Source organism: Aedes albopictus, chromosome 3 (genome assembly GCF_035046485.1).
Source record: "Aedes albopictus strain Foshan chromosome 3, AalbF5, whole genome shotgun sequence".
NCBI classification, from domain to species: Eukaryota; Metazoa; Arthropoda; class Insecta; order Diptera; family Culicidae; genus Aedes; species Aedes albopictus.
In genome coordinates, this window is record NC_085138.1 from 339,184,298 (window position 1) to 339,202,422 (window position 18,125).

Here is an 18,125-nt window from a genome sequence, read left to right on the forward strand (position 1 = left end):
GCACTCTAGATTGATTTCATTTCGATCACGCTGAATTTCTTCCCGGCTCATATAAAATAAGTATTTTCACAATTTTTATACTTTTTTAAATGATTTTTGTAACTTTTTCTGCATATAAACACAGTCACCATGAATACGAATCGATCCGTGCAAGAGTCATGCTGATCGGTTCATCCGTTCGTGAGTTTTGTTGCCTCAAAGGAACTTCAAACTCATTTTTATATATATAGACTAGCTGTCCCGGCAAACTTTGTCTTGCCAGTTGCGGTGGTTTGACAGTTGTTGAGAAACTTGCAGCACCGCACTCTAGATTGATTTTACTGCGATCGTGTAGACTTCCAGTTCGCACAAATTTCAGTGCATTCTTCATTTATCCACTTCTTCAGTTCATTTTTGTAACTTTTTCTGCATATGAACACAGCCACCATGAATATGAATCTAACCATGCAAGATTCATTCTGATCGGTTCAGCCGTTCGTGACTTTTGTTGCCTCAAAGGGACTTGAAACTCATTTTTATATATATAGATTAGTAAACATATTCAAGGAAGTAAGACTACATTCTTATCGTATTTTAAGTTGTGTATCAATTATCAATATTTTCACGCGGCACTATAACCTAGAGCAGCTTTGCAATATATGGTGGAACAAGTTGAGCTAACGTTAAAATTAAGTTATGGTAGCTGATTTTCAAGTTACTCACATAAACTCTAAATGCAGATACTTTTTTTAACGCAATTATAACTTATTTCTCAACGAGTCCAAATATGTCAAAACGTCAAAACATTGCCGTAAACAATCATGCTGTTTTCATTATTGTTTAGAATGTCATATTAGTTTTGATGATTTTGCGGAATTAGTGATAAAATTTCGGTAAGCCAAAAAGTTCCCTGCTGAGTAGTTGAAGGATAGATAATACTGCAAGGCAATTTAAGGCCCAAAACAGCGTTTTGGTAACATCCTGAGCAGATCACCTCGTCTAGGTCGGGTTTGTGAATGTGTTCCGGGTAAGGGCGCCTTTTGCGAAAAGTTAATGGCAAGTAGTACCCCGACATTGATGGGGACGTGGCCCGGACAAACAAGAGGAAGTTGGTTGTAGAAGAGCCAAGGTTGTTGAATACGTGGTTCCACTTGATATCTCGCTTTTCATCCTGAGAAAATAATAGCTGGTCGATTTTTTTTCGATAGAGGCGACGGACACCTGAATAATCAAACATATTTAAAATGGAAGGGTCATATATGTCATGATTTGGCTCGAGAATACATAATTGCATTCGTGCGGGGTTCTGACATGATCGTGCGAAAAAAAACTAGAGAAAAGTGACCAAAAAAAGCAAGTAAAGCGAGAAAATCAAATAGCACATATGCTGGGGAACATTTTAAAACAGTATGTCAAAAAACGCAGTTGGCAGCGATGTTTGCAAGTGTTGTATAAGTGTTCAAATAACGTATTTTATTCTTCTTTGAGCTGTCATGTTATCTTATGTATGTTAGCGAATAACAGCTTTTTTCCTACACATGATGTTTTATATTTCGCTTATAATACTCTTATCCATATTTTTAGATTTTAATTTTTGAAGATGTTTTCTGTGTTACTTGGGAGACATATACTACTCAAATCGCAATCATCGCACGATTTAACGGTTATTTTGAAAATATAGTGTGGTTCGGACTGTGCTCGTATGTGTCATGGTGGCGCTGCTGTGCCTACATCACCTCTTAATTTTGGAGAGAAATGAACGCGACGCCGATCAATGTTTACATAAAATGACTCAATCATGAACCTTCATTCATGTTTTATGAATGGATGACGGCACGGGGGAGTCGTCACCTGATAAATTGTTACATCGAGCCGAGGGAAACAACACCTGCAAACGAATGCTGCGGATTGAGCATTATAGAGGGTGCTAGTGAGATGCCAAACGATGTTTTTGAAAGAAATTTCTTCTAAGTAATATGTCTGTTCGTCTGTGGTTAAAAAGCATCGCAGTAGCGTTTGCACCGAGCGAACGTCTACTGTATTATACAGATTTTCGTACAGATTGCGTTTTATATGAAATACAGATTGTTTAGCTATTGGAGTATGTATGGGATAGATTTTCTATAGTACAGATGGGATACAGATTTTCTATAATACTCTTAAAGATTTTTCATAAAAAAAACACCTGACAACCCTGCTCTCAATTTTGGAAAGAAATGAACGCGACGCAGCGCCGATCAATGTTGACATGAAAAGACTCAATCATGAACCTTCATTCATGTTTCATGAATTGATGACGCCACGGGGGAGTTGTCACCTGCTAAATTGTTACATGGAGCCGAGGGAAACAACACCTGCAAATAAATGCTTCGGATTGAGCATTATACAAGGTGCTAGTGATATGCCAAACGATGTTTTTGATACAACTTTCTTCTAAGTAATATATCTGTTTATCTGTGATAAAAATAATTCTGGCGTTCGAATTGAATAGGTCCTATCAGCATAGAGATCACAGCAAACATACGACCTATTCAAATCAGGCACCATAATTAATTAGTTAATAATTTCTGGAAAAAAAATAGTGGAAGCATTTTCGGAAGAACAATTGGAAAAATTCTCGGAAGACTTATGAGAACGACAGGAGCAGTCGCTTAACGAGCAACTTTTGGAAGAACTCGAAGAAACTTTTGTAATATGTCTTGGTAAAACATCTGAAAGAATTCCCGGAAGAACTTGTGAAGGAGAATTCGTGTAAAAAATCAAAACGAAATTTTGGGAAAATTTTGCAGAGCAATGGTCTGAAGAAATTTTAATGGAACAATTGGAAAGAATCCTAGAAAAATTTCTGAAAGAACTCTCGCTGGAAGTAAATAAGGAAACTCCAGATGAGTTTTCGGGAAAATATATTACAAGAATTCAGGCCAAACATGTCTAAAGGTCCAATCTGCAGAAGAGAGGCTCTCTTTGGTTTCCCTCTCTTTCGTTTATATCTCAGCTGTTTATTTGTATTATGATTGTCTCCTTGCATTGAACGATGGTTAAAACAATCGTCTTTTGATTTGTACTGCAAAAATAGTTGAAAAGTGTACCATTACATTGCAATAATTGAAAGAGAAAGTGAACAAAGAGTGCCTCTCAAATGCAGATAGGACCTATTGAAATGTTTGGCCTGAATTCTCACAAGAACTTTTGAAAAAATCTCAGGCACACTTCTGGAGAAAAACGTGGAGGAATTTCTGAAGAGATTTAAAAAAAAAATCATAAAAAATATATTGAAAAAAAAAATTAAAGCAATTTTTGGAAATATTTTTAAAGAGCTTGCGGGAGAAGTCTCGCAGAACTTTTCAGACGAATTCCTGGTATGTAGAACTTTTGAAAAAAAAAACACTTGGAAGAGCTTTTCTGGAATAACTTCTGGTGAAATTTCCATAGGATCTGCAAAAAGACTTCTCAGAAAAAAATTTCAAAAGAATTCTGGAAAAATCCAAAAAAAAAGTTTGCAAGGAACTTTGCATGCACACCTAGATGATTCGCCAAAGAAAAATGTGCGAAATTTACTCGCAGTGCTCCCGAAACATGTTTTCAAAGAAATGCAGGCGGTGTTCGCAGCTTAAGCGAAGTTCTAAAAGATTTTTTGAAGAAACTTAAAAAAAATTCCAAAGGAATTGCTGGAACAATTTTTGGAGAAAAAGTATGGACGAACTTTTGAAAGATAGTGAAGAATTCCTACACTTCCTGAATGCAATTATGGTAAAAGTCGTTTACCTTGCTTCTAACTTCCACAGCACAGTGGGGGTAAGATGCCGAGTTCAATTTCAACCATGAAACACTTTACAAAACACACTCCTTAAGGGGCCATTAGACTGTTTGTCATTATGACAAATATTTGCCATAGGGCACTGCACTGTTTTGATTTTGTATGGGATTTTGACGTTTCGTGGCCTTGTTGTTTACAAAATTTCTGTAAGAGTGAAAGAGAAGGAGATAATTTCATGCACTGCCCTATTGAAGTCCCACATTCGTCCAAGGTTGCTATGATTCACATTGTGTTGGTCATTTGTCGGGCTTGTTTGGACAAATGGTCCACTGCACGAATTTATTCTGGCCTGCTTACTCTCACACGAAATTTGACGTTTGAGAGGTGTCGGCACCGCTCAAACGTCAAATTTCGTGTGAGAGTAAGCAGGCCAGAATAAATTCGTGCAGTGGACCATATTTGCCATGTCTAATGGGACCTTTAGGCATCAATAAAAGCATCAACATGTTTTTTTTTTTCAAATAGAAGAATCCAATAACCAGTTTTATGTTTTACATTTCATAAATTCGAATTATCAAAAAAGTTTTATTATCAGCATTTTAGTTTTAAAATGCGGCAGGTATGCACAGCTAACGCCAAATTTTGTATCCGCACTATCGGTACACAAATTTACGGCTCCAGATGTTCCGGAATTCCTGTAGGGATTACTTCTGGGATTTCGGCACGTTCTTTCCTTCAGGGATTCCTGCTGGAATTCTTCAAAGATTCCTTCCCGGATTTCGTAAAGGAATTCATCCCGATTTTTTTCAGGGATTTCTTCAATAATATTTTACGAATTAATCTTTTACGAATTCCTGCTCCACTTCCAGCCGGGATTTCTGTCGTGATTTCTCTAAGGATTCCTCCAGTTATTCTTTACGGAATTTCATCATGAATTACTTCAGCAGTTTTAGCCGAGATTGCATTAAAAACCCTGGAATGATTCTCTCAGGTATTCTAGCCGGTATTCTTTCAAGTTGGTACGAGATGTCCCTGTTTTATGGCTTCAATATATATAAAAAAACGCTGCACAGTAGGCCTGACCGCTTTAATGCTTGTCTTACATCCTCCATGTACTGCAAGCATTAATAATGACAAGAAAAATGATAGAGCTAGTCAATTCTATCATTTTCCAGGATTCTTTCAATGCATGGCTGTGTAAGTGTAGACTAGACTAGACTAGATCTTATACAAATGTTGCCAGGGTGTCGAAGATAGTAAAAAAATCTCTAGTTTTAAGTGTAGAATTTGCTAATAAGTTAAAATACACAATAATATAAACTTAAAAAACATCTTCAGTAGAAATTGGAGTTCCGGTGGAAAAAAGAAACAGGAAGGAAGAATCTTCCCAAATGAACATCGCGTAGCTTCGAAACAATCTTGGAAACAGCCGAGTGTAAAAGAGAAGCTGTGAAATTACAGAAAAAAAAATACTCGTCATCATAATAAATTATAGAAATATAACGAATTGAATAAATGTTCAGCATAATTTATATTTTTTTCTTCTTTTAGAGAAAAACTATTTTAAAGTTTACAACTATGTTTGAGATTATCGATGGTTTATCCTAAATTTGTCCTATGAATCTTGGTTACTATCGAAGTATTTTTTTTACAAATTGGGTCTTTTGAGCTCATGCAAAAAACAAGAAATATTTTTTTATCTTCTGATAATCTTCGTAGACAGTTTTCAGATTGCGTATAATCTCAACTTCTGTATAAGTCTGTGGATCAATGAACTGGACTGATGAATTTTTGAATACGTTTCCTGAGAAAAATATAATGAAATTTTAGAATAAAGCTGGGAAACATCTTAACCCTAGTAGGGTGTTGGGGTCAATATGACCCAGACAGGCTCGCTGACTGTGGACTACGCCGTCGTGGTGTGCCTAGCCCAACATCTTAAGATTGTTAAGCTTCGAAACAATACGATCATATTCTGAAATTACGCCGGTGCATAGAAAGCATGCGACCAATAGGTCCACCCTGACTCCCCCTGCCTACGTACATGGTTCTTTAAATTGGTTTACATATAGGTATGGGCGGTTAAAGTATAGCGCGAAGTGTAGATATGCTTCATGTGTAACTTAGCAAGGGCCGTGTTACTCCCAGCAAGGATGAAACCCCCGTCTTCAAGCCTCAGGGTCGGCAAGACGCTCGTGACACTCCGCGAAATGAAAACACTAGTAGATTCGGTAAAGCAAAACTCCCTATATTGATGGTCTCGTGTACACTTTTATTCACTTCCTGACGTCCTACTTTCGTTCTTCCTCCTAGCTTCTCCCTTCCTAGCTTTCTGGCGTCCGCCCTCAACACCGGACGACGCCTCCCACTTTCTTAAGGACTAGTCCTACCTTACTTTCTTCACTTCTCTTCGTTCTTCGGGGCCCCGCACACTGCACGCCTTCGCTGCCGCTCTTTTCGCCTGTCCTCTGGTTCCTCGTCTCCTTCCTGGGCCAGGGGGCGGGCAATTCTTCTCCTTTCTTCTCTCTTTCGTTGGCTGCAGCCTTTCGCGGACCTTCCTCCTGTCCCGTGCGCCCCTCGAGTGTGTTGACGGACTCGAGGCTTCAGTGATCCGTAGAGTCACTGGAAAAAGCCTGGGTTCGTCGGCGCGTTTGGTGGTTGTATCGGGTTACAGGGATGCGGACACACTACAAATTGGCTAGTAGGGTCTACGCAGTGGTAGCGTCTTGTACTGTACGGGTCACTAACTTGGTTTTTGAAATAAAAACCGCGAGGTCCTGGATGTCCGGATTGCTTCAAATTCTCCACTTTCCTTTTCTCCTTCTGTCCACTTTTCCGTGCTTTCAAATCTTTCTATTAACTTCTCCAACTAAACTTCCTTCCAACTTTACTTTTCTTCAACAAACTTTCCTTCTACCAACTTTTCAAATGACTGTTGTCTCTGAAGATCACCACGCTAATGATCCTCCGTTTTGAAGATCGTTGACCCCGAACCATTGGCCATTGACCCGTCGTAAGTGCCGAAGTTCCTCCTCATCATGGCCACCCAGTTCGCCTTCCATGGCCGCCCATTCGTGCAGTCCTGTGCAGCCTGGTGGTGACTAGCGGAACTACCGTCGTCCTTACATGGGGCAGTGTAGTGACGGCTGCGTGCGTGGGATTTCGGGACGTTACACTTAACCTAACTACAAACGTTTTCTTTTTTTTTTAATACAAAATACGACGAATACTACACGCGACAAATCTCATCAATACTGGACGTTACACTGACACTTGTTACACTCTCCCCCCGCTCGGGTAAAAAAATATTAGTGAAGCTAATATTTTTTTCGTTTAAAAACACTTAACACCGCGACAACTTAACACGTACCTCTGAACCTGAACTTCACAAACTTTGTTGACAGACACTTATTTTTTTACAATGAAAGCGACAAAATCTTGACACATTGCTCCACTCCTTCAATTTCAAAAATCCACTTGGGTAAGAGAGCATTTTATTTCAGCACAGGTATGGGACGGGGTCATAAGGCATCATCGTTGGATTTTCCAACTCCACGCAATTTAAAGGTAAAACCTTCTACTGACCATCAGCGTACTAAGACTCCGGTCTCCAACGTACCCAAAAGTGCTAATTTTATTGACCAACATTGATGAGAAACGATTTAAAAATATTTACAACAAGTTAAAATTATATATTTTACAAATTAAAAACCACAAAAAAAACGAATTAAAACTTTTCTAAAAAAAAAAACTACTATTTTAATGAGCATGCTAAAATTTATAACACATGCAAAATAATTAAACTAAATTCCGGAATTACTATTTACAAAAACAACGTTGCAGAGTCACCCTCTACTACGGTATGAAATGTTTTAGTACAATGAAATATTTCCAGTGTCGGAGTTCACTGTTGATCGGCCGATCTTTTGTGCTATTTCTAACGTGCGATACTGTTATCATGATCAACTGTGTGTGCATACTTCGGAAAGATCGAGCTATCAAACAAGACTATTGTTCAAAAATGGTAAGTATCTAATGTGGTTCTGGTTAGGGAAAAATGTGAAAATGGGCATTTTAGTGACTAATTTTATCATTTTAATGACATTTCGTCGACGAAAGTTTGGCCAAATGATCATTCTAATGGTTTAATATTGCTAAAAAGCCTAATTTTCAAGTGTTTCCCAACTAGAAGCTCATTGCGATACTTGACGGCATGAGGCATGATTTCAGGTAAGTATCTTTTTATTGATTTAGTGAACCGTTGTGCTATTGTGGGCATGTGAATTGATTATTCTAAATTGTTTAATCATCTATCTGTTCCTGTTTGTAATGTGATTGTTCTTGTTTGTCGCACAATCCAGTCTAGCTCCTTATCCTGCAAATTCCAAATGAATCATGCTCGCTTCTATCTACCACTGGCAATGCAACCTTAGACTGGTTCAAAACAGGATTGCTTGCTTAATGATAGAATGCAAATTGCATGTACAAATTTCTCTAGAATACAAAATCTTTTTAAACTAACAAATTAAACAAATTAAAAATTACACGTTAAAATTCACATCACAAAATTATTAAAATATTCTACGATTTCCTAGGATTTCTATTACTGCCTGACATTCGTGGCGGTTAACGTTTGAATGGACAGATGAATGGGTGGATGCATCTGCAGCTGCATACCACTGAATGAGTCCGTTTGTTCCCTCCTCGAATTAGGATTGAGCAAATAGCATCTGACGTGATTTCCAGATGAGGCTTTTACGGAAATCTGGTCGTCAACCAATTTGGCCTCCTAATCCTGAGGAACAAAACTTCTACGCTTTTAAATCTGCTGACGAAAATACGCCAAGCGATTTGCCATTGAGGTCGGAGACTTCGTAGGAGCTCGTTCCCTTCTTGGCGACAATGATGCAGGGAGTGTAGACTGGCCCGAGCTTGGCGTTGTAGTCGTGACCAGCCGAGGATTGTCGGAATGACCTTTTATACACCCGTTGACCTACATCGAAGGTTGGTGAGTACCTTTTATGACGCAAATCGTACTGCCTTTTTGTACTCTCATGAGTCTTTTTTAGGTTTTGGCTGACGGTTTCCCACACCTTCTTCGACACACCTCTCATCCTCTCCATGCGATCTTCATCGGTGAGTTCCTCATTGTTTTCTAGGCGATGATCTGATCCACGAGTCATGATCTCGTTTCCGAACACGATTCGGTGAGGGGAAAATTTAGTCGAAGAGTGAACTGTGTTATTTAGCACGAATTCCATCTCCGACACTTTAGTGTCCCACAGACGTTGATCTGACCGGACGTATGAACGGATCATCGCGTTTATCGTTCGGTTCAAACGTTCTGCTGGATTCGCCTGACTCCGGTGACGAGCATTCGCCCAATGTTGAATGCCGTACTTTTTCAATAGTTCTTGGAACTCCTTCGACAAGAACGTCGTAGCATTGTCGGAGATCAGGTATTGAGGCACCGACAACTTTCGCAGCCACATCTCTTCCACGATCTTGCATAGACTACCAGACGAAATCTTCTTCACCGGGACAAGCAGGCAATACTTAGAGAAGATGTCTAGAATGACCAATAAGTGTGCATTTCCCTGCTTGCTCCGAGGAAGAGACTGAATGTAGTCCATGCAAATGATCTGGAATGGTTTGGTCGCGATCCGTTGTTGGCCCATTTCGGGTGCGGTTGACACAGTGGATGGCTTGTTTTCTTTACAGGAAACGCATCTGCCAATATACTTTTTGAGGTCGGCACTCATTCGAGGCCAATAGTACCGCCTTTTAAGTTTTTCAACACATTTTTCGAAGCCGATGTGCAAGTTATCATCATGCTCCTGCTTCATGATTTGTTGGCGAGACGATTCTGGAACACATTCTTTCCACTGGAAGCTATAGTCCAGGACATCTGACCGAGCTGACACTAGCTTGTACAATTTGTCGCCGTCGATCCGGAAATCCATATAACTTTCCGGATTACCTTCGACAGAATTATACAGATTAATGTACCACTCGTCGTCATCCTCTACTTCTAGAGCTTCGATGGATCGAGACAGGGCATCTGGCACAATGTTGTCCTTGCCTTTCCTGTGCTTCACCTCCATGTCATACTGTTGTAGAGTGATGCTCCACCTACTCAGTCGTGACGATGATCTCCATTTAGCCTTCATGATGAAGGTCAACGCTGATGAATCCGTCATCAAGGTGAAATGTGTGCCCTCAATGTAGCACCTGAATTTATCAATGCAACGAAGGGCGGCTAACCCCTCCTTCTCCGCTGCATGATAATTCAGTTCCGCACCCTTAAGCTTTTCGGAATGGTACGCAATTACCCTTTCCTCCCCATTTTGGACCTGCGTGAGAACTCCAGCGATTGCCGTGTCACTTGCGTCTGTTTGGACACAAAAAGACAAACTAAAGTCTGGATTGGCCATCACAGGCGCTGAGATCAGCCTCTCTTTGATGGTCTTGAAAGCTTCATTTGCTGCGTTGTTCCACTGCACTCTCTTCGGCTTGTTTTTAAGCAAGTCGGTGAGAGGTGCAGTGAGTTCACTAAATTTGTCGATGAACCTACGGTAGTAATTGACCATACCGAGGAATCGTCTTAATGAACGTACCGAGTTAGGGACCTCAAAGCCCAAGATCGCTTGGACTCGATCTGGGTTAGGTCTAAGACCTTCTCGGGATAAAATATAGCCCAAGTAGGGCAGTTCTTGGCAGCAAAAGTTCGACTTCTCAAGGTTGATGAACAAATTTGCACCCTTGAGACGTCTCGCGAGTTCTCGCAGTTTTTGGATGTGCTCCTCAAACGTATGACTGGCCACTACAATGTCATCCAGGTACACAAAAATAAAGGGTTCCAGGGCACCGTACCCTAGAACACGGTCCATAAGCTTGCTTAAGGTGGCGGGACTGTTTACCAGCCCAAACGGTAAACGTGTAAACTGGTACAGGCCCTTCCCTGGAATGGAAAATGCCGTAAATTTACGGGATTCCTGTTCCAAGGGTACCTGTAAAAATGCCTGGGACAGATCGATAGTGGACAGATACTTAAAAGGTCCTAAATGGCTTAAAATTCGGTTTTGATGGGGAAGGGGGTACGCATCCCTTTTGGTGCGCTCATTGAGCTTTCTAGCGTCAAGGCACAACCTGACTTCTTCACTGTCTCGCTTTTTAACTGGCACCACAGGCAGAGCCCAGTCAGAGTCAGAAGGTTCGATGATGTTGTCTTGAAGCATTTTGTCGACGGAATTATGAATTTTCTTCTGAATTTCTGGGCTCCAGGGATACGGATTTTTCCGAACGGGCTCCGCACCCTGAAACTCCTCTTTAAACTCGATCCGATGTTTGATCAGATCTGTTTTGCCAAAATTTCCCGGACTTGCTACCAAGAACAACTTTTTCACCTCCTCTAACTGCTGAATTTGCTCTTCACTCAACTGTTCTTCTTCTTCCAGCTCTCTGTGGGTGTCCTCATCAACGGCTTCGACGGATTGGCTAAACGTCGGACGAATGCCAAATTTCCGCCAAAAATCATACCCTAGGATGCATCTACGATTGAGTTTTGGAGCAATCACTACGGGTAAGATCTTCGTTTTTCCGTTGAAACAAAATGGGATGTCCACTGCACCAATTACTTCTAATACCTCTCCTGTTGCTGTTCTCAGGTTCGTGTTCGTGGGTTTAATTTTCAGCTTTAGCGAACTAATCAGTTTTCTACTCCCTACACCTAACACAGTCCTCTCTGCCCCGCTGTCTAACAACCCAATCACAGGAATACCTAGAATCTCGACCTTTGCAAATGGTCTCGGATCGTTACTCAGAGTGACAATGGTGGCAATCTCCTCACTAACTGAGTCATCCCCGAGTACCTGCTCATAGCCGAGTTTATTCAGTATTTCTGGAGGATTTGACGCGAACTTTCCATGAGGACTTTCCAAGTTGACTGAGAGACTGGCCTGCCTCATTGAGCAGTCTCTTGCATGTTTTTTGTCTGACAGTAAGGACAGTTTTTCAAAGTGAATCCCGGGAATCCACATTTGAAACAAAAAGTATGTTTCTCCTTCGGGCATTCCTCGAAACCGTGGTCATTTTCATGGCAATTGAAGCAAATGCCCTTTTTAATTGGAATGTATGCCTTGACTATACGCTGCAAGGCATTCGAACCACTCGGTCCGGGAACTGGACTTTTCTGTCTTTGAGGATTCTGTGGTTTGCTATCGGGTTTTTCTACTTTCTTGTATTGTTCCCTCTTTTGGTGTTCTTGTCCTGAATCTCGTTGTTTCCAAAAACTCTTCTGACCATTTCCTTTACTGAACTTCTGTTCAAACCTGCCTGCTTCTTTTCTTCTATCCTGCTCGTCTCTTCTGTACCTATCCTGTCGGTTTGGGAAATTCTGTCGGTGGTTGTTAAGCTCATCCACTCGAATCGGCCTATTCGGGAATCTATCGTTTCTCTGGTATAGTTGCCAGTTTATCGCGTCAAACTTCTTACCGAACTCTTTCATTTTAGGCACGTCGTTAACACCAGCCGCAAGCATGGCGATACGGACGTCCTCACGCGTATTGCGGAAGAGCACATCAAACTTGCGCCTATCGTCCCAGGAACTGGACATACCGCGGAAAATACGGACCATGTCCAAGTAGTAGTCCTGAAACTTTTCCTTGGCACCCTGTTTCCGGTTGTACGCCTGTCGTTCGTACACGTAATCGATGTCAATCGGTAAGAATTCGTTTTTAAGTTCGTGCACTAACTCCTTCCAAGACCCTAATTCATAGTTTCCGTTCACCTCCATGAACCAGGCTCTGGCTTTGTGAGTGAACAGATGATGAGCACTCTGAAAGAGTTCATCGTCAGAGAACCCCTCTGAACGAGCATTAAATTCAACCTCCTTCACGAACTCATTCAGGCGTTTTCCGTTGTCCATGCCGTCGTACCGAATCGTCCATTTGTGCACCGGCAACCGGTTGCTGTTTGACCTCGACCTTTCTCTTTCTGACGATTTCGGTTGGCTAGGAACAACCACTACCTTTCTTGGTTCTACTGCATGCTCTGAACTGCTAATCGAACTATTCCTGTCCTTCAACCACTTCAGAAAATCCGTAGGTTCCTGCTGAGAGGATTTTGGTTGGATCCTTTCAGTTTCACCTAATTGGGTACTGTTCAGCGTTTTCGCCGGTTGCTCTGGTACCGGTACATTCTGTTTTGGCCGTTCAGCCTCAAGAATTTCGATACGTTGCAACAACTGACCCACTACTTCTAACAACTGCTTGTTCTCTGCGGTCAGCTTCGCCTGTTCTACCTTCAGCTTTTCTACCTCCTCAGGTGCACCTACTTCTTCTACCTCCTCACTGTGGCTTTCGACCACCGGAATCTCTTTCTCCGCCACCTGAGGTACCTGAACTCTATCTACTTCCTCCTCTTCTACATTGACATTCTCCGCTCTATCCTCCTCGCGCTCTTCATTTGTTTGTCCTAAACCTTCTCGCAGTCGACTCAAGCTTTCATTCACGATTGCTAGTTCCGCTGCTCTAACCTCTGGTAAGTGTGAGGCTGCCGAGAAGAATGTACTCAACAGTCTCAAACACTCACCCGCAACAACGGCTAGTCCATTCAGACTCTCGTCATTCAGCTCACGATTCCGCAATCTCTCCATTCGGAAAAGAATGTGAATCAATCGGTTTTTGAAACACTGATCCGGAGCTTTCTTTGACCGTCTGTTCTCTAAAAACGCTTTTATGGAATTCAGTTTATCGTCACAGGTTTCTAATTCCTCCACTATGTCTATCTTACTAAAATCGTACGAAATATTTGACTGACCATCTTCTTCTTTCAGCCGGTTTCGCAACGCTCTCTTCAGGCTGGCGCGAGGAGCAATTTTGTCCATCTTGCGGATCATCAACTCATGTTCGAGTTCATCCACGGTGAGGTGAGCAGTATTCAGCGCGTTGTACTGCGCACGCAGCACGGTCATCTCCATGGTTGGCAGATTTATCCACCGGAAATCGTTAGAATAAAATTTGAAAAGAACCTAGTTATCAGCACGCACCTGTAAAAATTTAAAAAGTGTCTAGTTTTATAAGCGCTTCCGCTTGTGGAAAGCAATTGAAAAATCCTAAATTGGTTCTCGCTTCCTAATGAAAGCAGTAATTAATTTGAAAATCCTAAGTATTGTTCACCAACTTCACCTGGTTAAAATTGAAATAAAGTGCCTAGTTTGCTCGGTGTTTTATTACGCTCTTCCGAAACACACTGATCACGATAACTTCCGGAATTTTTCCGCGAAAGTTAGCTCTAATAATCTCCTGCTGTTTCAAATTATTTCTCAACAATAGTTGGTAGCTATCTTGCCACTTGGGACTTCCAAGACCTCCGTTATGAGAACAATGATTACAAGTCCTGCACAACTCCAAAGTAGTTCGTGACGTCAATTCGGTAAGTGATTTCAAGGATTTCCCAGAGACCTCCGCAACGAAAAGTTATCAAATCTTAAGTGTTTCCCTAGCACGGAATGCCAAAGACAATTCACGTTGGGCGCCAAAGTGTGACTGAGCAAGGGCCGTGTTACTCCCAGCAAGGATGAAACCCCCGTCTTCAAGCCTCAGGGTCGGCAAGACGCTCGTGACACTCCGCGAAATGAAAACACTAGTAGATTCGGTAAAGCAAAACTCCCTATATTGATGGTCTCGTGTACACTTTTATTCACTTCCTGACGTCCTACTTTCGTTCTTCCTCCTAGCTTCTCCCTTCCTAGCTTTCTGGCGTCCGCCCTCAACACCGGACGACGCCTCCCACTTTCTTAAGGACTAGTCCTACCTTACTTTCTTCACTTCTCTTCGTTCTTCGGGGCCCCGCACACTGCACGCCTTCGCTGCCGCTCTTTTCGCCTGTCCTCTGGTTCCTCGTCTCCTTCCTGGGCCAGGGGGCGGGCAATTCTTCTCCTTTCTTCTCTCTTTCGTTGGCTGCAGCCTTTCGCGGACCTTCCTCCTGTCCCGTGCGCCCCTCGAGTGTGTTGACGGACTCGAGGCTTCAGTGATCCGTAGAGTCACTGGAAAAAGCCTGGGTTCGTCGGCGCGTTTGGTGGTTGTATCGGGTTACAGGGATGCGGACACACTACAAATTGGCTAGTAGGGTCTACGCAGTGGTAGCGTCTTGTACTGTACGGGTCACTAACTTGGTTTTTGAAATAAAAACCGCGAGGTCCTGGATGTCCGGATTGCTTCAAATTCTCCACTTTCCTTTTCTCCTTCTGTCCACTTTTCCGTGCTTTCAAATCTTTCTATTAACTTCTCCAACTAAACTTCCTTCCAACTTTACTTTTCTTCAACAAACTTTCCTTCTACCAACTTTTCAAATGACTGTTGTCTCTGAAGATCACCAGGCTAATGATCCTCCGTTTTGAAGATCGTTGACCCCGAACCATTGGCCATTGACCCGTCGTAAGTGCCGAAGTTCCTCCTCATCATGGCCACCCAGTTCGCCTTCCATGGCCGCCCATTCGTGCAGTCCTGTGCAGCCTGGTGGTGACTAGCGGAACTACCGTCGTCCTTACATGGGGCAGTGTAGTGACGGCTGCGTGCGTGGGATTTCGGGACGTTACACTTAACCTAACTACAAACGTTTTCTTTTTTTTTTAATACAAAATACGACGAATACTACACGCGACAAATCTCATCAATACTGGACGTTACACTGACACTTGTTACACATGAGTCATTTCATTTTGTCGCGGAGCATACACGCAAAGGTGATATGTATAAACTGTCTGCTCGACTGATAGCATCTTCAAAGTGATATTTTTTCAGATAGTTTTACGTGACTTCAGTATGAAGCGGTGTCTGATATGTTTTTCTGTATTTTTTTTTTCTCTAGAGAATCAGGTTGGCTGGAAATTTATTCAAAACAGATGTGCACCTATTTAGAAGTTTATTATTATTCATATAATTTCAAATCGCATTGGATACAGTATTCCATGAATACTGAAGAACATTTGTAACCAGCGTGTTACAATTAACCCAGTTTGTCTAGTTTCGTCACTGCGTGTACTCTGAGTAGTTTGTATATAGTCCGTTGTTGATACTCAGAGTAATGTTTTTGTTTTGAATTGGCAACATACACCACCACTGACGTGATGAGCAATTTATTTTAATTTGTTTATTTCATGTTTGATTTTATTTGGTGTTAGGTTTTTCCATTTTAATATGTTAGGTAGTAAATTATAGTTTAGATTTAGATAGGTTTTTAAACGAAGTTAGGTCCCATTCTCCTCCCGTTGCAAAGAAAGCGGCGCAACATAACTGCATAACAAGTCGAGCACGGTGGTAGGAGATGGCGGCAAGGTGGTGTGCGATATTCTGGACGGAGGATGACATTTTGAAAAACCAGATCGTTTGGTACTGTGAAAGAGCCCGGGCGCGAATTTCGACTCCGCTATTTAGTGAGCACCGTTTGCGTGGAATTCGAGTGAGTGATACCTGGAAGGTTGTCCCCAGGTCGCCGGGAGTGACTGGTGCCAGAAAGTTCCCCGGAAAGCGCCGTCCCGCGGTCGAAAACAGTGCAGTGAACGGGTATTGGGTCGCCGCTATTGGGAAGCTAATCAACAAGGATCTTTTCGCTTCCCGCGGCTAACCACCAAGGACCCAGAAAATACCCACCGTCCTTACTGTGGAGGCTCAGCCAATTGAGTATCTCGCCTCCACAGTTAACAGTCAAGAAGGACGAAGTTGGTTGGTACAAAGGGGCGTACCAACCAAGGTAAGAAACTGCGGTTTCTGCCGGTACTATCCACGGCGAGTGGGTAGTACGGTGAATACCACCAGCGTCGCTAGGGGGGGTCCGACAAAGGAGTTTATCTCCTCCCCCTAGCTAAAAGCCAAGGACCGTCGCTTCGGCGGCGAATTAGCCCAACCCGAAGAAGAGGAAGGTGAAGAAGCAGAAGTGGAAGAAGAAGAAGGACGAGGAAGCTCCGCATATCCCGTGCGGGAGCGAACGCCACCACCGTGCTGAAAGGGCCCCAACGAGTGTCGACGAGCCAGTGACCAGTGACGTAGCGAGGAGGAGAAAATAAGGTCAGAAGTAGAAAAGAAGTTTAAAATTGAAATATTTCTTCCTTTTTCCTATTATCACCCATCCGAAATCCAAAGTTTATTGGAAGTACCCTGCTCCGAGCCGCCCTGCCGGGCTATAGCAGGTAAGGGCTGAAAACCAACCCTTACAATTGGCGCCCAACGCAAAATTACGCGGAAAAATCTACGATTTTTCCCACTGAGCGAGGGGTACTTCCACCAAAATTTGGATTTTGGGTGGAATAAGCGCAGTGGTGGGGACTTTTTCCACAGCCGCGTGGACGTTTAATAAAGTTTACATTGTTCGTCTTAGCCTAAATCAGTAAATCGTCTCGTCTGCAGAACGAATTGGCACATTTTGGGTCTCTTTGTTCTCAGGGCGAGGTTTTCAATTCTTCTGGGCTGATTTGGGGTGACATCTGATCCAACGTAGTAACCTAAAATCAAATTGGAGCCGTTAGTAAAGGAAAATTACTCTGTACCGTGTTCATACATCACTGAATAGTTGGGAAGTTTCAAATTGGTCCATATTTTGAAGATTTGCGTCGCTCCTTCATCAAAATGGCACTCCATTCTTTGACGTTGGGGGAGTTCAACGTTGCCTATTTGCAATTACGTGCCGATCATCTGGAGCTTGAAGACATCGACTTTGAGCTGAACTCCCGGGGTGTTGACATCCCTCCTGAATCGGATCAATCTGGCTCCAAGAGACGTCGTCGTTTGCGGGGGTTGTTGTCTAGCGAGCAGAACAGCTCCGAGCCTGCTGTCCGCTCATACAAGGGAGATGTTGAAACTGAATATTCCATTTGTCGTGGCAAGTTTGAGACTATGAAGGAGGACTTGGGGTATACACTACCCGTCATAAGTACGGACTCACAAAAAGTATTGCAACAATATTGCATCACCCTGACTCACCTCGATATCTCCGAAACCTGAGGACTTACAAAGATGCTGTCTTCAGGGAAGTTATTCAGAAAACCAAAAGCAACAACTTTTCTGAAGGCGGCATTTTTGTAGGAGTTCTGGTTTTAGAGATATCGAGGTGAGTCAGGGTGATGCAATATTGTTGCAATACTTTTTGTGAGTCCGTACTTATGACGGGTAGTGTAGGTGTCCAAATAAGGAGATTTACCGAAGCAGGTTGCTTCATTTGGGTACCCGACTCCAAATTGTGAAAAACTACGTCATGGGGGAGGCCAATAAGGCTTTTGTCGATTTGTTGGGCGACGTGGTAGCCCTTTATAACTATCATTTCGGTAATAGCGTGGCGCCTCCTCCCACGCCGACGGAGGAAGACAAGGAGGATGGTGAGGAAGATTTGCAAA

General features: G+C 42.4%; 3 protein-coding genes across 5 annotated transcripts in view; all 3 read right to left on the minus strand.

The window, feature by feature from the left end:
• LOC109424709 (sphingolipid delta(4)-desaturase DES1) overlaps nt 1-18,125 on the minus strand; it is a 429,300-nt gene that overhangs the window by 20,211 nt on the left and 390,964 nt on the right. The window lies entirely within an intron of this gene.
• LOC134283926 (sphingolipid delta(4)-desaturase DES1-like) overlaps nt 1-18,125 on the minus strand; it is a 66,909-nt gene that overhangs the window by 20,211 nt on the left and 28,573 nt on the right. The window lies entirely within an intron of this gene.
• On the minus strand, nt 11,565-17,432 carry LOC134284289 (uncharacterized). Its single transcript, XM_062843084.1, has 2 exons — nt 17,294-17,432; nt 11,565-17,237 (listed from the first exon to the last, which is right to left on the minus strand). Exon 2 carries the CDS (start codon nt 13,713-13,715, stop codon nt 11,700-11,702), a length of 2,016 nt encoding a protein of 671 aa, XP_062699068.1. The 5' UTR covers nt 13,716-17,237; nt 17,294-17,432; the 3' UTR covers nt 11,565-11,699.